The sequence below is a fragment of the Malania oleifera genome, chromosome 4 (assembly GCF_029873635.1).
Source record: "Malania oleifera isolate guangnan ecotype guangnan chromosome 4, ASM2987363v1, whole genome shotgun sequence".
NCBI classification, from domain to species: domain Eukaryota; kingdom Viridiplantae; phylum Streptophyta; class Magnoliopsida; order Santalales; family Ximeniaceae; genus Malania; species Malania oleifera.
Genome location: NC_080420.1, coordinates 122,443,169 through 122,470,804, shown reverse-complemented (window position 1 = coordinate 122,470,804; position 27,636 = coordinate 122,443,169). Strand labels below are relative to the sequence as shown.

General features: G+C 37.3%; 2 protein-coding genes across 2 annotated transcripts; both read right to left on the bottom strand.

Annotated features, from left to right (window-relative positions):
* Window positions 1–2,505: 2,505 nt before the first annotated feature.
* On the bottom strand, window positions 2,506–5,648 carry LOC131152946 (pentatricopeptide repeat-containing protein At3g62890-like). The gene has a single exon (XM_058104912.1). It carries the CDS (start codon window positions 5,496–5,498, stop codon window positions 3,108–3,110), a length of 2,391 nt encoding a protein of 796 aa, XP_057960895.1. The 5' UTR covers window positions 5,499–5,648; the 3' UTR covers window positions 2,506–3,107.
* Window positions 5,649–7,065: 1,417 nt separating this feature from the next.
* LOC131152945 (importin subunit alpha-4) lies at window positions 7,066–27,245 on the bottom strand. The gene is made up of 10 exons (XM_058104910.1): window positions 26,697–27,245; window positions 14,501–14,597; window positions 14,328–14,419; window positions 14,097–14,228; window positions 13,499–13,684; window positions 13,169–13,332; window positions 12,875–12,953; window positions 9,678–9,806; window positions 8,112–8,239; window positions 7,066–7,771 (listed from the first exon to the last, which is right to left on the bottom strand). The coding sequence occupies exons 1-10, from the start codon at window positions 26,913–26,915 to the stop codon at window positions 7,393–7,395; spliced, it is 1,605 nt and encodes a 534-aa protein (XP_057960893.1). The 5' UTR covers window positions 26,916–27,245; the 3' UTR covers window positions 7,066–7,392.
* Between the last annotated feature and the right edge of the window lie 391 nt (window positions 27,246–27,636).

Genomic DNA, 27,636 nt, shown 5'->3' with positions numbered 1-27,636 from the left:
GAGCATGAACTTCAGCCTTGAATTTGGATTTGTATGGATTTTAATAGAACTCAAAATAATTTTATGATACATTTTACTCAAATCCCAAACACAAAATAAGTGCATTTTTTCTTATTTTAACTTTGGAGGTGAATTAGATATTTATGAAATTATCCATCCAATAAAAATTAATCCAATGCGAAAATAATAAGTTGCACTAACAAATATAAATAGAAAGAGAAAAATGGACTTTTTATAAAATACAAAATAGGTTTAACGTCTCAAAGGCGTCTACAAGGTAATATTATAAAATAAGAGGTTCAAAGGTGCTTTTAGAAATACCAATGATTTAAAGACCATCAATCGTTTGGGAACATGGATTTCCACATGTAAATTTTGGCATTAATAAATAATCTAAAACTAATCATACTTGATCGCATTTTAATTCAAAATTTTCTTTGTGAAGAATTTTTTCTAGAAAACAAACTCAGCAACAAATGGCAGAACTATTTCATTTTTCCTCTCCATAAGAAGAAGACTACCAAGACAAAGGAAAATAAACATGTCTCTAGTGCACAAAAGACCCTTGAGCAACAAGAAAACCCCACTGCAGATACAAAGGCTGCTTATACAAAACTGAAAAGAAAGAAAACCCTAGATCATATGGCTCTCTCAAATCCCATCTTGTTTGTCAATGAAGAACATCAACAAAAATAAGCTAGATATATTTTTTTTGTGTTCATTTTCTTTGAGACTATGCTGTTCTTCCTTTAAAACAGGAGGCAAATGATCTCTATCATCTTCCAGTCAACGTATTAAAAGCCACGCAAACTTTTTTGATAATCTGCAATTGCTATGTTCCTCTATTAGACCGGGTTGATAAATGAATGATAACTGGAGAGGAGCATCAACAAAAATAAGCTCAATCAGCGATCTTATCTGATTTTCTTTCCTAACAATGCAGCTCTCACTTCAAAGATGGAGGCATCATGTCAAACGAAGGCAAGAATGAGACCTAGTTGGCTAGTTTTCTCGAAGGCCTAGTACCTGTAGCATGTACATCTTTTATTATTTTAGGAATGAGGAAAAAAAAAAAAAGGAATAGAAAGAGGAGAAAAGATCTTATTCATTAATCATTAGTGAATTTCTTATGCTAAAGGGCATCCATAAATTAATCATCAGATGACAAAATTAAGTGACTGCTTTGACTATTACAAAACACTAAAACTAATATGAAAGAGTAAAAAGAAGATTATTCACCAGCAATCTGAAGAGCGAATGGAACTCAGTTGCAGAGAGATTCCTGGTGATGCCAGTGGGGGCTGAGAACAGAAACTAACAAATTTTTTGAGTACCAGATAAGAAATACGTTAGCAGTCTATACAAGAAAATCAAGGTTTTGGGCATACTGTAGTTAATGATAACTGTAAAGTAAAGATGCTCAAGCTTATAGGTGGGGTGAAAGTGCCAGCCAACAGTCCACTATAGTAACTTCAAGAAACAGCTAAAAATGAAACATATTTTCATGACACATGTCACTCCTATCAGATAACTGTCAAATAAAGTCTTCTGTCATTACAAACTCTAAATTAGGATCTGCTGCCAAGTGTGAGTTATAGTTGCCAAAAAACGCTAAAACCCTAGCAAATTATGAATTGTTGCAAGTGTGCCAAAACATAATACATTTTCGTTCTAGAATGCTAAACCTGGTGATCCAAAGTTTTAAATTTTAGTTACATATTTTCCACATAAGGGTGGCCTTGGATCAACAGTAAGGTTGCTGCTCTGTGACTTGTTGATTACGGGGTTCGAGTCCAAGGAAATCACCTCTCTACATAAGAGCAGGGGTAAGGCTGTGCACACTTTGACGGCCCTCCCCTACCCTCGCAAAGCGGGGAGCCTTGTGCCATGGGGACGCCCTTTATTTTCCACATAACATACATTTTGTTAATAGAAATGGAGAATTATAACATTATAATTCTATTTTCAGCCATTATTAATCTTTTTCAGAAAAGAAAATCTTTTCTAGATATAGAAAGAGCTCAACATCCTCTCTAAAATATACAAGTGCCATTACACATTTTTAACCAACATATTAAGTATATCCCCTAATATACCAACTTTTAGCACAGATATCATACTGCAATCTATTTCCCATTCCACAAACCAGAATGTTCTATGTTCTAGGTAATACTAGCTCTGAATTATGCTAGTGACCATAAAAAGTTTTAAGTGCACAAAACAACACTACCAAGCTAACAGAGCCTTTCAAAATCAATGAGAAACAAAACTTATAGGACAAAAAATTATTTAATCTATAGTATTCGAATTTATGGTAATGTCGAATTCACTATTTAAATCTACTACAACAGCCAAAAAGCCCTATTTCTAAAATTACCACATATGCCTCCTTATCAGCCCTATATTTCGCTATCAAAAGTTCCAAACCAATTCAGAATGATTTTTAACCTTATCATAGGATGCACATCAAAGGATATGCCCCCATGTGCACGCACGTGTCTGCTATTTGATGTAATATAGTAGGCCAATAAAATAGATTTTAGAGAAGTGACCATCAAATGAAAATACAAGGAGATTATCAAGTCAAAGTCACCTGTTCTTGGCATGCACCAAGAATGGAAAGTATATAGATTAATTATTCACAGCTTCACCATGAGATTGAGGGACCATAAATCCAGGAAAGCAGTGGAACTTGGGCCTGCATATTTGTCCCCAACTTTTAACACCACCAACAAAGTATTCTACAAAGAGAATCAGCTCCTACATCAAATTCTGCTTTCTGAAATTTATTCTTCAATAAGATCCAATTAGAGAAGACGCTACAGCGGATACCATGCTGCCAACAAAGCAAAATTTCACTCTCTAATGTTTCAAGAAGAAACTTGTTTGCCACGGGACAGCAAATGTTCACAAGCTTTTTCTATTTTGACTAGTGAATGTTGATGGAGTGATAGTGATGGCAGAAGCCAATGTTCTTGCTTCTTAGAAAAAGTAGAACAGTTTCTTCTCTGTAGCAAGTGATGCTGACGTACCAGCATGAGTTTCACAGTTTTCAAGCCAACATCACGAGTAATGTATAAAAGAACCAGTTTTTGTATCATAATCTGCTACCAATAATCTGAGCATGAACAAGAACCATGCTTGAAATGGTGAAAGCGATGCCGATCCCTCACCATAATTTCACGATCAAAAGCTCTGGAGATGAGCTTAGCTGCTGTATGACAATCATTACATATTCGCAAATTTTTCATTATTCTTATTGGTGTTGGGGGACTAGTAGTGATGAGACCGAAGGCTATAGCTAGCTTCTCGCTGTGTCTGAAAAGAGTAGTTTCCTTCTCTTCCTCATCAATCTCAAGAGAAACCTCAGTTGTGTCTGGAGCATAACCTTCCAACTTCAATCGTTTGGCCATTTCAAGTAACATTTTATCTATTTCCTTCATTTGAGGGTGTGTCTTATCTCCAGCTAGGAATTCATGAACACCCCCATTGGCTTCAATCAAACTGCATCCCGGGGTTTTCACCACTCCATTTTGCATCATTATCCCTCTAATTTCCAAAACATGATCCCAATTACCTTTCGAAGCATATATATTGGATAACAGCACATGGAAACCATCATGGTCAGGCTGAAGCTCAATAAGCTTCCTCCCTATCCTCTCACCCATTTCTTTGTTACCATGTTTCTTGCAAGCCCCAAGCAAGGCACCCCATGTAGCAACATCTGGTGTCATTGGCATACTATCAATAAGATCCTCTGCTTCTTTAAGCAGACCAGCACGTCCTAGAAGATCAACCATGCAACCATAATGTTTGACATTGGGTTCTATCTTGTGATCTTGAATCATGGAATTGAAGTGTTGACGCCCTTCATTTACCAAGCCCATATGCCGACAAGCCCCAAGAACTCCCACAAAAGTTATCTCATTAGGTGCTACACCACTATTCTTCATCTCTGTAAACATCTCAAGTGAACTTTCAACCAACCCATTCAAAGACAACCCAACAATCAGAGCATTCCAAGAAGAGACCCCCTTTTCCTGCATCCCATAAAAGAGCTCCAAAGCATTTTCCACACACCCACATTTCATATACATGTCTATAAGTGTCGTACCAAGAATAAAGTTAAATTTTAGTCCATTTTTCCTAATATAAGCATGGATCCATTTGCCCTGCTCAAGAGCAGCCAAGCGGGTGCATGCCGAGATCACACTCACCAAAGTGGTCTCATCGGGCCTAATTTCTGCAAGCTGCATCTCATGAAACAATGCCAAAGTTTCTAAGAACATATCATGTTGAGCATAACCCGCTATCATTGCAGTCCATGAAACAATGTCCTTCATGGGCATGGAATCAAATAATTTCCTGGCACTTTCAATTGATCCACATTTCAGGTACGCAGAGATCATAGAGTTCCAAGAAATCTGGTCCAAGTGGTAGCTTGCATTGAACAATTTTTGCGCAGCCATTATTTCCCCACAGCTTGAATACATATGAATCAAAGCATTTTGAAGGTTAACATAAGATTCAATTCCAATTTTTACAACTAAGGCATGAATTTGTTTCCCCATATTCACGACAGACAGGTTAGCACACACAGAAAGCAAACTAACCAGCACAACCTCATCTACCACAATTTCGTTAGTTCTCATATTTACAAAAGTAGCCAAAGCCTCTTCATACGTTTCATTTTGCTCATAACAAGAAATCAATGCACTCCATGAAATCATGTCTTTTACCGGCATGTCATTAAATAACTGACTAGCCTCATTCACACGACCCGTCCTACCAAATAATACAATCATAGAATTCGAGGCAATTATATTCCTTTCAGGCATTTGATCAAATACCAACTTTGCTTCTTCTACATCTCCTTTCTGAACATACCCAGCTAAAATCGAATTCCATGAAACCGAGTCTACTACAGGACTTTCATCAAACAACTTCCGTGCATCTCTTACATTCCCACAAACAGCATACATATTGATCAACGTATTCAGAACATAAATATCCGAACCAAATCCCATCTTCAAAACATGATTATGAATCTCTTTCCCTTCAAATTCCAAGAGCCGAAGAGCGCTAGCTTGAACTAGAATCGGGTAGGTGTAGTTATCCGGAACCACATTGTTCTCCAACATCAATTTGTACAGAAAAACCACAGTTTGATGATCGTCTCTCTGCAAATACCCTCTCATCATGGTGTTCCAACTGAACCCATTTAAGTTCTCGATGTGATCATCGAAGACTTTGCGGGAGTAACGAAGATGGATGAAGGGTGACTCGGTGGAGAACTTGATGACTCTGCTTGCAGCGTATGTGTCTTTGATGAACCCGGTGAAGATCATCTGAGAGAGAATCTGATTGAATTGGTTGATATTGCGGCATTGGTGCAAGTGGGTCTCAAGGATTGACAGATTTATGGTGGTCTTGGGAGTTGATTTGAGATTCAAAGATGATTTAACGGCTGAAGAATGCTTCAGCTTTGCCAAACTCATAGGGAGAGAAATTTGGTGATGAAGAGGATTGGGTGGCCTCTCGCAGCCAAATCAAGAGGTCGGTTATCCTTTGAAGATTTGAAGCTTGGAGCATCATGTTCAACTGAATAGTAGAAATGAAATTGAAAAGGCCACCAATTTTCCTTGCATAAATTTCTAACACAATTTGTGTGCATTATTTAAATTTAATAAAATCTCAAAATTTTGATGTTTTTACTTAAAATTTTTATTATATGTTAATTATTTTTTTAAATTGAAACTTGTAATTCAAAACTCTCCAAATTAAAATTTTATCTCCATAGATATTTTTTATTTTAAGATAACTTTATAAATTTTTTAAATTTCTCATGTATTACTTCAACAATTTATTCAATTTTTAATCTTTACTTGATTTATATATATATTCTATGTATGTTAATTGAACATGTTTAATATATTATCATTTCATAATTATTACCCACATATTGATTTATTTTATTTTACAATATTATAATTTAGATTGTATATATTTACCAGCTCTCAATTTCATAAAAAATGTAATATTTCACTATTGACATCCATCATTAGAAATGAAAATCGAAATTGACAATGAAGGTTATGTTAAATTTTTTGCATTTTTCAAGCCTAAAAAGCATTGTCGAAAATCATAATTTAATATCTTCATGTAATGCTTGATATTTGCTTTTTTGAGCAATATATTTTATGACTGACAAGAAAAAAATTATATAAATTTATCATGTTTAGGTAAGCAATTTTAGTTATTGGACAAAATACTAGACTATCTAAAATTTGTTACAAAAATACAAACCTCTATGGATTGGGCATGAATAAAGAAGTACAAATTTTTTTACAAGTAAATTGTGATTTTTTTTTTTTTGGGTGGAAGAATGTATTTTTTGATAAAATTTTGGTATTAAATGTATAATTTGTGAGCTAATTGATTTTGGTCATGTTAGCGATTGGATATTAACTACAAAAATCAAACAGTTAAGATTCAATTAACTGTATAAGGACAGTCTCTCCCTTCCGTGCCATCGATAGGTCAAGCTAAGAACGTTTGTTGAAAAGACATAAAAAAACCTAAACAAAAAAAAGTTAAAAGAAAAATCCACATTCTATCCTATTACTTAAAAAATGATTGACCAAATACGAGATAATTATTCTAAATACGACCTAATAATATTCATCCAACTCCTACAAAATCTCAATCCAAGGAAAAAAAATATATATATATTCATCCTATGTTTGACAACATAGACTTCAACCTTTGAATTTAGAATAACTGACCAAATAGGAGATAATTATTCTACCTAATTCGACCTAATAACATTCATCCAACTACAAAATCTCAATCTAAGGAAAAAAAAATTATTTTCATCCTATGTTTGAGAATATAGACTTCAAGCTTTGAATTTAGATTTATTATGATTTTTTTTTAATAGAACATAGTATAAAATTTATTAAATTTCTTCTAAATTTATACAAATTCAAATTCATGCTCCCGAACACTATTTTTTTTTCGTTTGAGGTTTTGTTTGAGGGGAAGGGGGGCATTGAGAACTTGAGATTAGCCACACATTCATAGTTTATTAAGGAAAAGAAAAGAAAAAAAACAGTTCAAAGATAATGAATCCATGTACTAATTATACAAATGATAAAATCACTCTTCTTTCCTATGTAATTTGGGATACAAATGAAGATGAAAGCCACAAGATAAAAGCATTACGTGTAAATTCCATACACAAATTAAAAGCCCATGTGCCAGACCAAAAACCCTGACCCTTGGCAGCAACAAAAATACAAGAAGAGGGAGTCTAAAGCTTCATTCCACCATGGGAAGGTGGAAAAACAAAAAGCCTACAAAATTAGAAAACAAGCCCCCCACCGCCCCACTTTACCCAAACTTGAAGCCACCAGAGGGCAGGTTGGGCTGGCTAGTTCCAAAGCCAAAACCCTGTTGATTTCCATCCCCACCATCTTGAAGACCCTGTTCGGCGTCTTCCTCAGCCCAGTACTTCTCCAGGATCTTCACAACCTTCTCATAAATCTCGTTGTTGTCATGGGTCTGCAGATTCTCGATCTTATCCAACCCTTCACAGTCATCAATCATCTGTGCATAAATGTTGATCCCACCGTTCATTCCCATTTCTTTGTCGGCTTCGCCCACCTTCAATATGTTCTCAAGTCCCTCGAGGCATACGGTCACAATCCTTGGGTCTGGGCAGGCTAGAAGATCACAGAGTGGCCTTATGCAGCCTTGGCTCACCAAAAATCTGCCAGAAATTATGTGACGAGCGAGGCAAAACGGTGAATTTTAATGCATCTCTCATTCGTGAACAAGACTGGGAAATTCCCACTATAAACCAAATGTGATGAATATCAAGAATTCCCACCTATTTTCAGGAATCCTAAAAAATCCCTTAAACCAAACAACTAGAAAGGGAAATTCTTCCCAACACTGTTTGTGGGAGAACTGGAGCCAAAATGAACATTTGTTATCAACAAAAATCAACATTACAGTAGAAAAAAGCTGTAAAGTGTCTGACTGTGTGATGGCGCATGTTGTTTGTGTGAGGAAAGGTTGAGAAGTAAAATACATGGAGAAGGAAATACCGGATCTGCTCACTTGATCCTCCAGAGGTGGCATTTGAGATGGCCCATGCAGCCTCCTTCTTTATGTCAAATTCCGCATGTTGCAGTAGGTGGACAAGAGGGAGGATGATATTGGCATCAATAACAGCCTGTTTCATAGAAATGCAAAACATGCGGCAGTTAAAGCAAGTGCAAAAACCCAGCATCATTTTGGAGGGAATCGCCTTGTTGCATATGAACACATTTCAATGAGCTATCTGAGCAATGAGCAAGCTAATTTGCAATCTGTATGGCATGTGACCTTAGTACATTTTTACCAATAATCAACTTCATGTTGCTTCAATGACCTTTCAAAGATTAAAAATGAAAAGAGAGAAAAACATGCCACGTTGATGTATTTTGGTACTCTGACATTTTGTTTGCTTTTTTTAATCATTGTGATATAAGCAATTTTCAAAAATGATTTCTGTTCATGCATCACCTATATTAATATTTTGCAGAGAATATACAAGGAACAAAAGTGACTTCAAAGATAATCAGCCATTATAGTTGTTATGCTTCTCTTCCCAATGATAACAGAATGGAAAACAACTTGGATGCAAATCTAAGAAGTGCCAACACTTCCACGAGAGAGAGAGAGAGAGAGAGCAATATGGCAACTTAAAAAAAAAAAAAAAACATAGGCAATGACATGGTAAGGAGAGACCAATTAATTAATTAAAAAATATAGAGGCATATTTTATATTACTTGTTCCCTCTTGGATGTAGAACATAATAAAAAACTTGTAGGCGTGATGCCTCATTCTATAAATATAAACCATCCATGCATGTTCATAATTTAATATTACACATTCACTATGTGATCAAATGATACTACAACCTACGAGAAATGGAGTTTCATGTAGACGTTAAGGTTTTTGGGAGCTCTATCAATACATATGCACATGCACACACTCAGAAAGAAAGAAAGTAGCATACTTACCATAAGTCAGGCATGCTGAGCTCAGACAAGCTGTCTTATGTTAGGGGGCCTAAACTTTGTAATCAGATCAAAATGATCCAAAGGAAGGGCAGTTAAGTTTATGGCTTCGCACCCCCACCAATACATGCCCTAATATGCCTTGAGCATGTCCCTAAGTATCCAGTTGTGTCCACAATGTATCAAAAAATAAACAAATAAATATATATATTTTGGCTTTCAGACGCATGTTGGATGTGTCTAAGCACACAGGAGAAGTGGAGGAGTGCAACAAATGTGTGACACCCTTGAAGTTTTTGAAGTGCCAGTGCTTCTTAACATGTAGTAGAATAAATATCCCAGTAACAAAACTTAACAAACATGACTTAAGATCAGCTGGTTTACTGAGAAAAAATTCGTTGTAACATGCATTTTCTGTGAGAAAAGATTTCAATTGATTCAAAAAGCTTCAACCCCAGGCACCAATCTAATATTTATACATGCAAAGCATTTTCTGCAACAATTGAATTCCACCACCAAGTTACTCTCAGTCATCTTACATGTTGAAAATGCCAGAATCATAACCAACAAGATATGATTCTTCTGTTGCAGCTGGGTTGTGAGCATACCTGTATTTGACCCCTGTTTCCAGCTGTGATATTCGAGGTTGTCCAACAAGCTTCTTTCTTGATACTCTTTTTGTGATTTTGAGTGAGAAGTTGATACAGGCAAGGAAGCACTCGGTTATCAATTACAAACTGTAACAAAACAGTTTCTATGATAAGAAACTGAAACATATCTGGAGTGAAAAAAAAAAAAATTGCATAACAACTAGGCTTGACAAACTTCTTTAGTGCACTTTTTTTTTCCTTTTGAGAGAGAGAGATAGAGAAAGAAATTAATTTTTTGTGCTTAAGACAATATACAAAATTAAGAGGGAAAGGTACTGCTCAAAGGCTATCAGATAAATTAGCTTCATTCCCTATTTCAACCAAAAAAGGAAGAAATAAAAATGGGTGTTGAGAGAGTGGGAAAAAAAAAAGAAGAGAGAGCGTTGAGAGTCCTTAGTCTTCATGTCCTGGGAAACAGTTGTTTCAAGCAATCAAGCCTGCACAAGCCTAGAAGCCATGTACAATGTGGAGGTGGCCTTTCGGGGTTGAACTATTAAATCTAACTAACCTTTTTTATTTTCTACATGATTTCTCAATCAATAATTTTATTTATATTAAAACTTCATACAAAATAAATTAGTTTTAGCAAATACATAATACCTTATTTTTTCATCATTTTCAAAATATGTATTTTGTACTCTTCACACACACACACACACGTATCAAATTGACTCTGTTTACATTATGCTTCTTGCTCTTAGATGAAGCCTCCAAGTAGGCTAAGCCCATGTTTGAATCACTTAAAACTTGTCAGGACTGCCATCACCATGAAAATCAGAAACATCTAGTCTAATATTTCAAAAATTGGGCTAATCTCCTCTAGACGCAATAACAGGAGCAGCAGTAGTGGTACTGCTTTCCTTGTGAGATGGAGAGCCAATTGGAACTTTGCCAAAAACTTGAGATGACAGCTTTTGTATCATAAGTAGAGCTCATTGATGGAGTCTTCCATGTGCTGCATTTAACCTTTAAAGAAAGTTTGGCAATAGATTCGGTCACCATTTTTTTTTCTTTTCTTTTTTGGCTCTGATGGGAAAATGAGAAGGAATAAATCAGTGGGAAACACTGTTGAATCAGTCTTAGCCGGTGAGGGGGTCACCTAAGAAACCTGGTTCTGGATGGGTCAGCTCGGGCCAGGTTGATGGGTGGCTACTGCTTGGTCTGACAACCTGGCTGGCTACTGGCTTGGTCTGACCTTAAAGGCCTTCAGCTGCTTCTTCGAACAAAAGTGAAGGCATGAAGGAGACTAGGGCTAGCACGAGGTGTTGGGGTGGCTTGCAGGATGATTGATGCCAGGTTTCAGCATCACCAACAATGGGGAACGGCAGCAATGGCATGATGGAGAGGAGATGCTAAAGACCAATCAGTGGAATGATTATTTTGGGAGAGACCTAAAATAACTTGGATTAAGGATACAACAGCCTTCAAATTATTAGAGGAAATTGTCCAAGATCTTTTAAATAGGTGGAAAAGGATTCATGTGACCGACCCCACTTAGTCAAACACAGCTTGATTTCTTTTTGTTTGTTGTTGTTGGATCTGATTATTGAGAATGTGTCATCGAACAACGATGGTAACAACTCACAACAGGATTTTTTTTTTCTCTGTGATAGAATAAGAATGAGGAGGCAGGCAGCTAGTGATTCAACAGGAGGGAGGAGAAGAGAGGAGGAAGTACAGATCTTTTGGCTCTGACGCCAGATCATGGAGATCAACCATGGAGAGAGAGGGAAGGGAAAGAAGAAAAGAGGGATGGGGGTAATACACAATTCAATTTTATTTATTGCAAGCCTCTCTACACTCTGTTACATCGTGCTTATTTAGAGGAAAAATAAGAAATATGAAAATTCCAATTAAATCCTGACATTTAAAAATCCCTAAGACTCCATAATTAAAATACTTCCCAACAATCACAAAAGATTAAATAACTAATTGTCTAATTATTAAAGTGACTCTCACTAAACTATGCTTCTTGCCCTGGGGACAAGGCCTTCAAGCATGCTCCAACCTATTTACCCAAGTTCTGGTCGTCTGTTCTACATCACCGATTTAGTAATCTAGTTTAGCTGGAGACAGTGACAAGGTAAAAATACTATGTCCTCCAGCAACTGGCCATAAAGCATAGTTTTATCTTCACTAATTATTACAGTAAAACCCCAAAAGTATAGCATCAATATTCAGTTGTAAGCATGAGATAGGCGGCAACAAATTTAACTTATTTAGCAAAGAAAGGGGAAGAGATGCTCACAAAATATAAATCTGTTTCTATACTCTATAGGAAAGATTTTACCCCATTTATTTGGTGGGCTTCTATCAGGAAAGATGGCCATTCCGCCACATCCTAATTAACCAGTAGCTAATAACTGTGAACATTGATAATCCAAATACTGGTTCACTTCAACTAAACTAATTATGCTCTACAAACTACTTATGACAAAAATCTGGCTCCATGACCATTACTAAGATTTGAAAAAGGCCTCCTGGTGCAACACTGTCAATACCCTAATGAAAGGTCCACATTCTCCGTGCAGCAAAAGAAAGCAACTGCATGGCCGAAGCTACAAACAGTGGAGGAAAGTAACTTTTGGGCAAACCAATTACAACAAATCCCACATGCAATAAATGCTTTAATGAATTTGAGCAAAGAAGGTTTGAATATCCTGATGTATCTCCACTAAATGATAAATGCCAGAGTGGACTAACTTCTAGCAAAAGTTCAGTTCAATACAGAAGGGGCCAAGCAGAAAATTTTAAATCTGTTGTTTTCCAAAACTGAGAGATCTAAAGAAGTCATAGAAGCTTAAAGGGCAGGTACCAGACCTATGCATGATGTTCTTTTGTCAACAAACTAGATAGGTTAGCTACAGATGCAAATCATGCAATCAAATATGCATTGCCATGCAAAAACCTACTACTGATCTACTGTTTCCAATAAGTTATTTTTCTTCCTATCCCACAATAGAAGGGCCCTCTTCCTCCAATATCTTGAGTAATATTTTTAAAAACTATATTAGATGATATCACAACAGTTCTATCAACTTTATCTACAATAAAGAAGCCAATACTAATACAAATAGTGGAAACAATGATCTTGCACAATGACTATATATTGTAACAGTAAGAATCTAGTATGTACATACAAACACCATAAATACCTGAGTCTGAGCATCATCACCCGTGACAATGTTTCCCACCGTTCGTAGAGCAGGAATAAGGACAGTAGGCGATGGATGACTTGTTGAACACAGATTTAGTTAGTACAAGTCTAAAAGATCCTAAACTGTAAAGAAAGACTATAAAAAAAGTCCCACCAGAAGAAGAAGAAGAGATGGGAGCAAAATGTTCCTGTAATCACTCAAAGAAGAGTACAGGTTCTAAACAACTAATACTAGAAGAAAAAAAAAATTATGTCAAGGGATACTGCAGCATGCAGAGAACAAAGAACTTACAGCAGAAGTTCTACAAGCCGTGCACAGACACCTGCTTCAATCACAGCCTGAATTTTGTCATTTGGACCATCAGAAAGATAAGAAAGTGCCCAGCAAGCGTCTGTTAGAACTTCTTCATCGTTTAAATGGATAAGTTGCTGAAGAATTGGTAGTGCAGGTTTCACCTGAAATCCAAAGAGGAAGAAAATTTTAACACCAACATAACTCACCAAACAATATGGAACTTGAATAGGACAAATATTTAACCTATCATCTCATCTGCAAGGTTCTTCAAAACATCTATTAAAAATATATATATATATATATATATATATAAAAATGTCTTAAAACCTTTTCAAATGGCGTAGCTGGCTTGCCACGGCAAAAGTTAGACAATGTCCATGTTGCATTCCTCAGCATAGACAGTTTAGAGTGTTCATTTAACTGAGCTAATAGTGGCATGAGTGCACCATGACTAAGAACAAGATCCCTACAACTTGGAGAGTCACCAGCAACATTTCCCAAAGCCCACACTGCCTGTTTACAGGGCAAAGAACTGAGGATTGCAAATATTGCAGTATTCACACAATAATAATTTAAATAAGCAGGAGTGAATAGTAAATAATTATTTAATTTTGGCATATATAACCATATAAAATCATCAGCATATTGAGATGGTAATAATGAAATTGGTAAGAACAAGGAATATTTTCTTTGAAATATGGAATCACAAATATCTTTGAATAGGAGAAAAGCAAAAAAAAAAAAAAAAAACAAATTCCCATCTTTCTATATTAGAATTATATGCATTGCCAAGTTATCAAATAAATTATTCACAAAGCAACAAAACATTATTAAGTAATGTGGAGTTCCTACTCAAAGATCAAGAGAATTTGCCAAGCTGTTTTAGTAATATAACAGTGGTCAAGGAATGGAGGCAAAAGTCAACCTGCTCTCTGACATCATCACTGACCGAGCTAAGAAGTTGTACAAACATGGGGACAGCACCATGTTCAATGACAACTCGTGTATGTTCTGATGTACCAGATGCAACATTAGTCAAAGCCCATGCCGCCTCAAACTGCACAGATCGGGAAAATTAAGCTTGACAGTGTTGATATATCCATGCACGTTATTTCAATCAGGTGAGAAAAAACAATATACAAAGAAGAGTTCATACTTGCAGTTGAGGCAGATCATGCCTTCCAAGAAACTCCACAAACCGAGGAACAACACCTGCCCTGATTACCTCGTCAATAGGAGGGCAACGCTCTATACAGAAAGACAAACAGATGTCAACAATCTAAACAGGCAGATTTTTAACAAAAAAAAGCTCCCATTGTCCAGACATACCAATTGACAACAACTTTCTGAACTGAGTGGTGGCATCAAATTGTGATGCAGGATCATCAGACCATACTCCGTGCACCATCAAAGGAACACTTTCCAACTGTTAAACAAAAGAAAGAACAAATATGGACCATTACGAGTGTATGTACTAGGTCAAAAAGCACCAAATAAAAAAGTAAAATCTAATGGTAATCATAAAATCAACTCTGATAGTTGGACCCTTACAAGATCCTGGGATACCAGCATCCAATGCTTGGTTGGTTGAACTTTGAGAGGCAAGGATACTAATATTTGACACTTCAAGATAATGGAAAATCGACAGTGAACTAGCAAAGAGGCAAACCCAACACTAACACCAGCAAACATTCTTCCTCAGCAAATAAACACCTTTTAACAAAATTATCAATTATTAGGATAATTCCCTAGTTTTATCTCAACTTTTGATCAAGCAAAAAAGCACTCACACACAGCTGGACTAGGTTAATTCAACTGTTCCCAGTTTACTTTTTGAATTAAGTGTCTGTAAACTATGCTATGATACATCATTCTTTCCTCAAAACAACTTCCTTTCACATTGAGGCTATCTCTCCAACTCTCCATGACTTTTTTCTGACTCACAAATTCCAAATTATTTTGACACCAATAGATCCCCGATTCCCCATAGACTCCAATTTCATAATGAATATTAGAATTTTGGACCTTTTAGGAGAAAATATAAGAGCATTCTTTGTTGTCGACCTGCAGGAGTCTAGCAATTACGCTGCTAAAAAAATTAGTTAAAAGCTCAGACTCCTTCCCACTGTAAAATCACTTGCCGTTGAGAACAATCTTCAAGTTTTATCAACAGCACAAAGAAGAGCTACCACATGAAAAATTTTCAGGTCTCATCCCATGTTTTTTTCTTTAAAAAAAGACATAGTTACTTTTATATTCCACTTAAAACAAGTAAGAGGTGGGGAAAAAAAAAAGGAACACCAATAACCCTAAAATCCAACATATTTCGAAGTCTTTTGCTTCTAAATATTTAACATCAAGCACGTGAAGCATTTTAGGTAAACTATGACAAGAACTTTTTTGAAAGATAAAAATATATGTTTTAAATGTACCTTCTCATAAAGTGAGCCCACATATCAGTTTTCACATAGTACTAATTTGAAAATTGCAACAAAAGATTAAGGAAAAAAAAATCTAAAAAAACAGTATGTATTTCGTTCCTAAAACTTGATGACGAGATCAATCCTTAAATTCCACCAACAGAAAAACCTGCACAACGTGCAATTCTCTTTGCTTTCCAGTTCCTGGTCATCACTAATAGCTTCAAGTCTGTTTATAATATGAAGGTGTTTCACTGCCCAAGTACCACCGCCGCTCCTACCAAGTACCAACCCAATTTAGCTCCTCACTCTAGCTACCAAAGAAATATAGCTCCTCAATCTAGCTACCAGAGAAATATTTTCCATTTTTGCTTCCCTCGCTGGAGTTCCTACGATTTTTTTTTAATAGCAAAAGAAGAGATTTCATTAAAAAGAGAAGAATTTACAAAGAGGAGAATGAGACATATCCCATTAAAATTCTGGAAAAGTCCAGAGAAAATAAACTCAAAGCACTAAAAAACACATTATCAAAGCAAAAAATTCCTCCAATCTTGCTGAATTTCTGAAAAGATCACTCCTTTAAAACATCCAAAACCAATGCACCATAGAGAGGGGCTAAGTAATGAATCTTTTCCCAACCCAACGACCAGTTTAATTTTTTCCCTTCAAAAATCTGTGCATTGCACTCCAGCCATAAACCCCACAGCACTGCAAAAATTCCACATTTCCAAAAGAGCAGCCCTATCCTTCCTTCTTCCAGAACCTTCAAAATAAATAGCCAACATTCCTTCCACCGACACTGGACAAACCCAAGCTTCTCCCAACGTACCAAATAATTTATTCCAAATGCTCCAAGAAAAATCACAATATAAGAACAAATGAGATGTCGACTCAGAGTTCAAGTAACAAAGCACACAAACATCTGGAGATAAGGCCTTCAAAGGTCTCCTGATTTGCAACAGACTATTCGGATGGGGCCAGATGAAGCCAATCTTCCAGTAATGAGTTCTCAGCCTTTGGAGAGGGTTAGTCATTATTTGGATTCAGATTTTACTCCAGCAGCTGATCAGATAAGAGCTCAGCTTGAACTTGCTGAAGATAACAGGTTATTCCAATTATTTGAAGGAGCATAAAAAAAATGAGGATCTGTTTGGCTCAAGGCAGAATGCTCTAGCTGGTACCACCTCACTATAAAAGGAGAATAAAAGCCAAGTAGCCAACATAGGGTTCCTGCATGTACACAGACAGGTAAGGACCCTATTAATCACTGATCAGATCAATTGAATGCCTCATTTGAAAAGGGGTCTTTGTCTTCTAACCCTGAAATTAATCTCCTTCATGTCAGTAATTTGGTTCTTCCTTGGGCAATGGGGGGGTTTAATGATGAGACAGTAGATGCTTCCTTGGGGGATCTGGGTTCCTCTAGAACTAATAATAGCATAGTGGTATCCTTCTCCTTCTAACCAGCCTCATCTTGTCTCTAATACTTTATGCCAGATGAAGGATTCTTGTAGGGGGGAGGGCTGTTAGTTTAGCTCTAAGGGAGATGAGAGAGACTCAATAGACTCGCACAAGCTCCAAGAAGACCTGGGCCTGAAATTAGAAGACCCATTAGGGAAGGAGGTGAGGTTGGGTTTGAGCCCCAGAACCAATGAGAGAAGGAAGAAGAAAGTTCAAAAAGCACTAAGAAATTTGGTTTCCTCCATTAATTATGAGAGGTGGGGGGAAGGGGACGGGAAGGGTGCAAAGCGGGTTAAATTATGAAGATCATCAAGTGGAATGCGAGAGGTCTAGGGGGTGAGAGGAAAAGGAGCTTAATTAAGGAAGTGTTGTCTAAACACTCCCCGGACATCGTATTGATTCAGGAAACTAAAATGGAGATGATTGATCAAGGGATTATTAGGAGCATTTGGGGTGATCATTGTAAGGAATGGGACTTTTTACCCTCTCGAGGCGCCTCCGGTGGTGTTCTTATCATGTGGGATTCCCAGTCTATCTTGAAAGTAGATAATTTAGTGGGGTTCTATTCCCTTTCTGTTATTATCGAAGTGAAAGAGAGGGATCAATGGTGTGTATCCTCTATAAGTGGTCCTACTAGACTTACTCTTAGGAGTGCTTCCTGGAATGAGCTCTATTATATTTTTGGGTTTTGCACACATACTGCCCATCTCTTCTTTTGAGTCGTACATCAAGTCATCCTCCGTTTCCCCTTCTACAGTCAAAAACATCCTCCAAAATGGAGCTGCAATTGGCGGAGCAGCTTGGTTGCGACTACCAATTTGCCTCCCGCAGCTCATAGAAACCTCTTCCATATAACCCTCAGCCACAGATTTTTATGGATCCAAGCTGTACTCTGAGTTCCTACAATGTATTCCAGCTTCAAAAGCAGCCAGATTGAACTTAAAGCCTGTCCTCAACGTTTGAACACAATAGGTTAATCCATGGTTCATGGAATTCTAGAAAATAAATGTTCACATATGCGGAGATAATCCTCACCAACAAGAGATGTAAAACCATATTATTTACAAAATTCAGCTGAGAACCTAAACTAATCCATCCAATGAAGGGATAAACCTATCATGTGCCTTGCTAATCCAAGCCAAACATTACATGCAAAATGTTATTCATGGAATCTCAAAAAATACACCTATCACTTCTTTTTCGAAATAGTGAAGGTTCTACAACACCTTTTTTTTGCTGATGTAGTTTTTGATGCCTCATGCCAACACAAAGAAGGATATAGGAGTGAGCTACCAATTCTTACAACACTCCCCAGTGTCATGAGCTAAGCTTGTTCAGGGCATTATGCTTACCTGTGACCGCTTGTCTCGTGCGTTGGGGATGGGTTTCCATCATGTAAATACAATTGTAGGTTTATTTTTTACTAGTTGTTTCTCTTCATGCCAAATAAGGCAGTACGACTCCTCAGTCACTTTGATGTTTCCTAATGTCAGGATGATATTTGCATGTAAAGCTCTTTAGGCGAGGGTGAGTGTTCATCAGTCTTGTAAAACTCATTAGCTATTGTTAACGTGTTTAGCCTACTTACCTCCCTCACTAAACATACAATGTCAACGGAGGTGTTGTTAATGAATTGCATTGCTTCAATGTTTACTGCTTGCTTGTCACTGCTTTCATAATTGCTTACTGCTTCCACTACTATTTGATTGAATACTAATGAAAGTGTTTCATGCATGAATTGTGGTAAACGATAGGCTGTCTCGTTAAGCAAGAGTGCTTTAACTAGCGCCGCACGATCCTTTCGCAAAGGTGTGAAAATAGTCGGCCCGTGACATCTGGTATCAGAGCTTGGTTAATTGCTATGTGAATTCAATTACCTTCATTGTGGGATTTGGAAAGCTTTGGTAAAGGCACCAAACAATGCTGAGAGAATCAGCTTGCTAGAAACACAGACTAAGACAACAACCAACAATGTGGTCAATGAGATGGCTCAACTGAGGGGACTTGTTGATGAAGTGATGGAATCAAAAAAGAATCAAGCAAGTTTGATAGGTAAAATGTTGGAGGACTTTCACCACATTGTGGAAACTTTGCAATCTCGAATAGCTGATCTGGATGCACAGATGATTCTGATGGTTCTTGCTATGGGAAACTCCAACGCTCCGGGAGTTAGCAAGACCAAGGTACCATAACCCAAGATGTATGGAGGAGCCCATGATGCCTAGGAGTTGGAGAACTTCTTGCTTGATATGGAGCAGTACTTTCGCGCTATGAGGATGGCCTCAGAACAGGTGAAAGTGGATACTACGACCATGTACTTGGTTGGTGACGCCAAACTGTGTGGCGTACCAAGTACAATGAAATTGAAAATGGAAATTGTGCAGTGGAAAATTGGGCTGACTTGAAGAGAGAGCTCAAAGCCCAATTCTTTCCTGAGAATGTTGAGTATAATGCTAGGAAAAAGCTGAGAGACCTCAAGCATACAGGGTCAATCAGGGAATATTTGAAACAATATTCTTCTTTAATATTGGATATCAGGGACATGTCAGAAAAGGATAAGCTATTCTATTTTCTTGAGGGGTTGAAGTCATGGGCAAGAACAGAACTTCATAGGCAAAAAGTTCAAGACTTGTCCACCGCACAAGCTGTCGCAGAACGCTTGACTGACTACGCTGGTGATAATACCGCTTCGTCCAAAGGGTTTGGCGAAGAGGATAACAATGGAAAGTCTTTCAAGAAAGGCAAACCCAAGAGTAGGGGAGTCGACTATAAGGCCTCAACTTCAAAGAAAATTTCATCGTCTCGAGGGTTCAACACACCCAATGGAAAGGGTAAAATTGCGTGTTACTTGTGTCGAGGTCCTCAAAAGTTTTTGAGTGCCCTCACAAAGAAACACTTAATGCTTTACAGGCTTCCACAGCGGAACAGGTAGTGAAAAGCGATGGGGAAGAGGATGATACCCCGAGGATGGGTGCAATGCAGCAAGTGAACGCATTGGAAAAGCAGAAAAATGACTGAAAGTTACACGAGCAAAAGGACTAATGTTTGTGGACTTAAGGATCAGTGGGAAGAGTACCTGCGCTATGGTGGATACCGGAGCTACTCATAACTTTGTTTCGCAACCGAAAGCACGGAGACTCAACTTATCCTTGGAGAAGGATTCTGGATGCATGAAAGTGGTAAATTCCGTAGTCCAACCTACTATGGGAGTAGCCAAACAAGCAACTGTGAAGCTTGGGTAGTGGGAAGGTCATGCGAATTTCACAACGGTGCCATTAAATGACTTTTCAGCCATTTTTGGAATGGAGTTCCTAAGAGGGACGAAGACAATGCTGATGCCTTCGGCTGGTTTCCTATGTCTGATGGGAGATCACCCGTGCATGGTGCAAGTTGTTGCAACGAAAGGAGACGATGGGAAGTTCCTTTCAGCCATGCAACTCAAGAGGGGATTGAGAAAGGGTGAGCAGACATATCTAGCCACAGTGGTGGTAGATGTACAAATAGGCCAAGAGCTAGTGCCTACGACCATCCAAATGGTGTTAGGTGAGTATAAGGAGGTGATGCCAAATAAGCTGCCTCATAACTTACCTCCACGACGAGCTATGGAGCGTGAGATCGAGTTGTTGCTAGGAGTGAAACCACCTACTAAAGGGTCATATTGGATGGCGCCTCCAGAGCTAGCAGAGCGGAGGAAACAACTTGATGAGTTGGAAACGGGATATATTCGCCCTTCCAAAGCACCGTTGGAAGCACCAATGTTGTTTCAGAGGAAACATAAAGAGCATCTACGGGAAGGTGTTCGATAGGACGAGGGAAAACAGTCTGTATGTGAAGAAAGAGAAGTGTTTTTTCGCTCAGCGAAGCAACAAATTCCTTGATCATGTGGTTGAGCAAGGTCATATTCGAATGAATATGAAGAAGATAAGGATGATTCAAGAATGGAAGATCCCCACGACAATGAAGGAGTTGCGTTCCTTTCTTGGCCTTACTAACTATTACAGGAAGAGGGGTATTCGCAGAGAATGACTCCAATGACAAAACTACTGAAGCAGAGGTATTATTGGCCACACATGCGTGATGATGTGGTTGATTATACCCGAACTTGTCTCACTTGCCAACAAGACAAGGTGGAGAAAAGGAAGATTGCAAGGCTGCGGGAGCCCCTACTAGTACCATCCAAACCGTGGGAAAGTATCTCGCTGGATTTCATCACCAACCTGCCCAGAGTGGGAGATGCAAGGTCTATACTTGTGGTTATAGACTAGTTTTCGAAGTATGATACGTTCATAGCCGCACCAAAGTATTGTTCGGTAGAGGAGACAGCACAATTGTTCTTTAAGAAAATTGTGAAATATTGGGGTGTTCCCCAAGACATTGTTAGTGGCCAAGACTCAATATTCACCGACAACTTCTGGACAGAACTTTTCAGAATCCTCAATTCACATCTTGACATCTCTTTAAGTTATCACCAACAGACAGGCGGAAAGACAGAAATATTCAATGGGCTACTGGAAGAGTCCTTGCGCCATTTCGTCAATGACAACTAAAAGAATTAGGTGCAACTACTTGATGTGACTCAGTTCTGTTTCAATGCTCAAAGGAGCTTAACAACCAACAAAAGCTTTTTTGAGCTTGTTACAGCCAGTAGCCAATGTTACCTCACACAGTGGACGAGCCATACAAAGAAAAGAGTCTCAGGGTGTACATCTTCATAAGAGAATTGAGACAGAATGCAGAGATTGCCCGAGCCTATTTGGAGAAAGCTTCTAAGTAAATGAAGATGTGGACAAATAAGGGGGGGAGACCGCAGCACTTCAACTGGATGAAAGTGCATAATGTGTTTCATGTCAATTGCCTCAAGCCGTTCAACGCCGAAATCAACAATCCGAGCAAAAGTCAGTCAAAACAAAGCATACTAGAACACAGTGCAACCTGACAGATGTGAAGTTGAAGATATCCTTGCAGACAGAGAGTTCATATCCTCAAGGAAGAAGCGGCAGGAGTTCTTAGTGAAGTGGAAAGACCTTGGTGATGAAGAAATCAGCTAGATTTCTACAGAAAATATGCAACTGTTCGTGGACAAAGTTGAAGTGTACCTAAAGCCAAAGTCTACGAGGACGTCAACCGCAAAAGTGCGGGAGTGTCACGAGCTAAGCTTGTTCAGGGCATTATGCTTGCCTGTTACCGCTTGTCTCGTGCATTGGGGATGAGTTTTCAACATGTAAATACTAGTATAGGTTTATTTTCTACTAGTTGTTTCTCTTTACGCCAAATAAGGCAGTATGACTCCTTGGTCACTTTGATGTTTCCTAGTACTAGGAATATATTTGCATATAAATCTCTTTAGGGGAGGATGAGTGTTCATCAATCTTGTAAAACTCACTAGCCATTGTCAACGTGTTTAGCCTACTTGCCTCCCTCGCTAAACACACAATGTCAACGGAGGTGTTGTTAATGAATTGCGTTGCTTCAATGTTTACTACTTACTTGTCACTGCTTTCATAATTGCTTACTACTTCCGCTTCTATTTGATTGAATGCAAATGAAAGTGTTTCGTTGATGAATTGTGGTAAATGATAGGTTGACTAGTTAAGCAAGAGTGCTTTAGCTAGCGTTGCACAGTCCTTTCACAAATGTGTGAAAATAGTCGACTTGTGACACCTAGGCATGCATGACCATAAAAGTCCCTATACATTGGAGCATAAATACCAAAAAGGTCCAAAAGATAAGCCTAAGGACTATAAGCCCTATCTAGGGGACACTATGGGGGCCACAATCACTGAGTGGAACTTGAAGGAATTTAAGCTATTAGCTTGACCTCAGCTCCACTAAGAAAAAATCAACTATCGTGAGCTAAAATCCAGTCACGCCACCACCCTTCCAAATGACCTCCCAAGTCCCACCCTTCAAACCATATGGGAGTACGCAACAACAACAACAACAAAACCAAGCCTTAGTCCCACTAAGTGGGGTCGGCTATATGAATCCTTTTCCGCCAATTTATGCGATCATGGACCATTTCTTTTGATAGATTCAAAGACATTAAATCCTTACTCACTATCTCCTCCCAAGTTATTTTAGGTCTACCCCTACCCCTTCTACTGCCCCCCACAGTAACTAAGTCACTCTTCCTCACAGGTGCACTATAAGGCCTACGTTGCAAGTGTCCATACCATCTGAGTCGTCCTTCCCTTATCTTATCTTCTATAGGAGCTACACCTAACTTACCACGAATATGTTCATTCCTTAATTTATCTTTTAATGTTGTACCACTTATCCATCTAAGCATCCTCATCTCAGCAACTTTTACTTTTTGGATATTATGTTTCTTCGTCGCCCAACATTCTGATCCATATAGCATAGCTGGTCTTATAGATGTCCTATAAAACTTCCCTTTCAATTTTAAGGGTATTCTACGATCACATAGAACACTTGAAGAACTTCTCCATTTTACCCAACCTGCTTTAACTCTATGCATTACATCATCTTCAATTTCTCCTTCAGCTTGCATAATAGATCCAAGGTATCGAAATCTACAAGTACTATTTATTTCTTCATCATCAAGTTTAACTTTATCTCCAATATTCCTCCTATCATTACTAAAATTACATTTCATATATTCTGTTTTATTTCTACTTATCTTAAAGCCTCTGGATTCCAAAGCTTCTCTCCATAATTCTAACTCAGCCTCTACTCCATCCCTAGTTTCCTCAATTAATACAATATCATCTGCAAACAACATACACCATGGAACCTCCTTTTGAATACTCTTAGTCAATTGGTCCATCACTAAAGCAAAAAGATAAGGACTCAAAGCAGATCCTTGATGTACACCTATGGTAATTGGAAATTCTCTAGTTTCTCCATCTATAGTCTTTACACTAGTCATTACTCCATCGTACATATCCTTAATGACATCGGTATACCTACAACATACACCCTTTTTTTCTAAAACCCACCATAAAACTTCCCTAGGTATCCTATCATATGCTTTCTCAAGGTCAATAAATATCATATGCAAGTCCCTCTTCTTTTCCTTAAACTTTTCCATTAATCTTCTTAAAAGATAAATAGCTTCTGTGGTAGATCTCCCAGGCATAAAACCAAATTGATTTTCTGAGATCTTCATTTCTAACCTTAATCTTTGTTCAACTACTCTTTCCCATAGTTTCATCATATGACTCATAAGTTTAATTCCACGATAGTTATTACAATTTTGAATATCTCCTTTATTTTTGTATATAGGTATTAAAGTGCTTTTCCTCCATTCATCTGGCATTTTCTTAGTTTTTACAATTGAATTAAATAAATTAGTTAACCATATAATTCCGTTATCACCCAAGCATTTCCAAACTTCAATTGGGATGTTATCTGGTCCCATAGCTTTCCTATTTTTCATCTTTTTTAGTGCAAACTTAACTTCGTTAACTCTAATTTTTCGAATAAATCTTATATTTTTAGTCTTTTCCTCATTTGACAATTCTAAATTTAAGCCTTCTATTTGGTTTTCATTAAACAACTTACTAAAGTAACTTCGCCATCTTTCTTTAATATCTTCGTCCTTAACCAAGACAATATCATCCTCACTTTTTATACATTTTACATTTCCTAAGTTCTTGTTCTTCCTTTCTCTAACTTTAGCAAGTTTAAATATATCTCTTTCCCCTTCTTTTGTGTCTAATCTATCATACAAACTATTAAATGATCTATATTTAGCTTCACTAACGGCCCTTTTTGCATCTTTTCTTGGCTCCTTATATTTTTCAAAGTTATCGTTGTTTCTACATTTTTGCCACGTTTTATACCAAATTCTTTTTGCCTTCATGATTTTTTGTACATCTTTATCCCACCACCAACTTTCTTTGCTATTTGAGAATCTTCCCCTTGATTCGCCTAAAATCTCTTTTGCTATCTTTTTAATAGAGTTAGCTAATCTATTCCAAAGAGTATTTGAATCTATCCCATCCTCTAAGGTCCAATCCCCATCTTTGATCATTTTATCTTTAAATTTTATTATATTTTCTCCTTTTAGGTTCCACCATCTAGTTCTCCTACACTGGTTTATTTTATCCTTTTTCTTCCATTTTTTAATGCATATATCTAACACTAAGACTCTATGTTGTGTGGTTAGACTTTCACCTGGAATAACTTTACAATCCTTGCATGATACACGATCTACCCTCCTAGTTAAAAAAAAATCTATTTGACTTCTATTTTGTCCACTTTTAAAGGTTATTAAGTGTTCTTCTCTCTTCTTAAAGCAAGTATTCATTATACTAAAATCATATGACATAGCAAAGTCCAATATCATCTCCCCATACTCATTTTTGTCTCCATACCCATATCCTCTATGTATCCTTTCATAATTTTTATTATCTCTTCCAACGTGTCCATTCAGATCTCCTCCTATAAATATTTTCTCAGTCCTTGGTATGCCTTGTATAATACTATCCATATCTTCCCAAAATTGTCTCTTAAGATTTTCTGCTAAGCCAACTTGAGGAGCATAAGCACTAATGATATTTATTATCTCTTGTCCTAATACCATTTTGATTTTTATAATTCTATCCCTTACTCTAATTACATCCACAACGCTATCTTTTAAGTTTTTGTCTATAATAATGCCTACTCCATTCTTATGTTTTTCTTTTCCAGTGTACCAAAATTTAAAACCTGATTTATCGATTTCTCTAGCTTTTTCCCCCACCCACTTAGTTTCTTGAAGGCAAATTATATTAATTCTTCTTCTAATCATTGTATCCACAATTTCCATACTTTTACCCATAAGTGTCCCTATATTCCAAGTTGCCCTTGACACTAATTGGCGAATACTACCCAAACTCTTAAGGTTCCCCATATATGTCATCCAAAACATAGACAACAAAATGTGAAATTGATTCGTTGAACAGATGCTATACTACAAATTTTATTTTATTTTATTTTTTTTATAATAAAGAAGACATATTTAGAGAGAGAGAATACACAAACTGGTGCTATGCAACAATTTTTTAAACAGCTTTAGCAATAGTAGACAGAAATGAAAAGCATAAACAAATGGAACTTTGAGACAGAACTTCCTATGCTTTACGCTAATATTAATTTTCCTGTCCAAGTTCTGATATACAACATTACACGCCAATAAACCTTCAACAACAAAAAAGAATTTAGTAACCCTGATGCAAAAATTCTACATCCCTGCAGCATGTCAGCGCATAATTGAACAATATGGATTCAGATCCAAGTACTAAATCAAATTTCGTTTCAAGTACTTTAGAAACTTTCTATGACCAACACATAAATCCAGCTAATCGCCATACAAAAATTTAGCTTAGTTGAGGTAAGTTTTCATCTCCCTAAAATATTGAACATAAGATCAGAATTTTATTTTATTTTCAATCCCACAATTTTTCCAAAAACTAAAAAGATTCTAAAGGAAAATTCTTGAAATGCAAATTACCAAAAAAAAACTGTTCAGTATAACAATCACACCCAGAACACCAAGTGAAAAAAAATTCAACCCCGCAAGAAAAATGCAGTACAATTTTCATCAATCAACAGATAAGTTTACAGAAAACCCAAGTGCACACATTAATCAAACATCAGTAGTAAGCAGAATCTGAGGGCTAATTGGCTAAATTGGGTACCCTTTTTTCGATGGTGGCGGGGGTTTGGGAGGCATCGGGCAATTGCTGGGACTGAAGAAGCAAGCCTTCTCTGCGCTTCTTGAGGAGATTATCCTCGCGCTTGTTTTTCCTGATCTCCACCAGATTGTCCTCTCTCCTCCGCCTGGCATCTTCCGCATCGACCCCAGTTTTATAAGATTTCTTGCGCACCTCTGCTCGCGATGTGGGTCGCAGAGACATCTTCGCGTTCCCCTCTCTACAGCTACTTCTCTCTCCCTCTCTCCCTCTGCAAGAGCTTGCCTCTCTCCAACAGTTCGAAGAAATGGCTCGGTGAGAGATAGAGAGAGAGAGAGAGAGAGAGAGAGAGAGAGGAGGGTAGAGGAAGAGAGATGCGTAGTGAGAACGAATACTGTATCTATACACAGCAGTATCAGGGAGGTAGAATACTTTTGGCCAAAAGCTTTTTTATAATAGTTTTGGGGGAAAAGAAAAAGAAGAAAAGTGGAAAAGAAAATTATTTTTTATTATATTAAATACTTTTTATTTAAAAAGTACATATACAATTCTTTTATTAGCGAAAAATCATAAGACTTCTAGCATATATGTTGTATAAGAGGTTAAGAAGGATATGAAAGGGGAATTTTGTACTATGTGAGATATATTATGCAATATGTAAATGTAATACATATACATTCTATGTGAATTCTACTATTAGAAGTGCATGAGACCTATTAAATGAATGAATAGTTGTGATTGTTTTGGTATCCAATTTATAGAAAAATTTCATCTTTAGAGTACACTGCATTAGACGCGCATTGTTGTGCCCTAAGCAAGACCTTTATTTTGCTTTAGGTTTCTATGACCAAAATGAACTCCTATTTCCATCATCTCTTACAAATGGATGTTCTAATATCTCTCCCCAACATATCAAAACTGGCAATCACCCCACCTGTACTTTTTG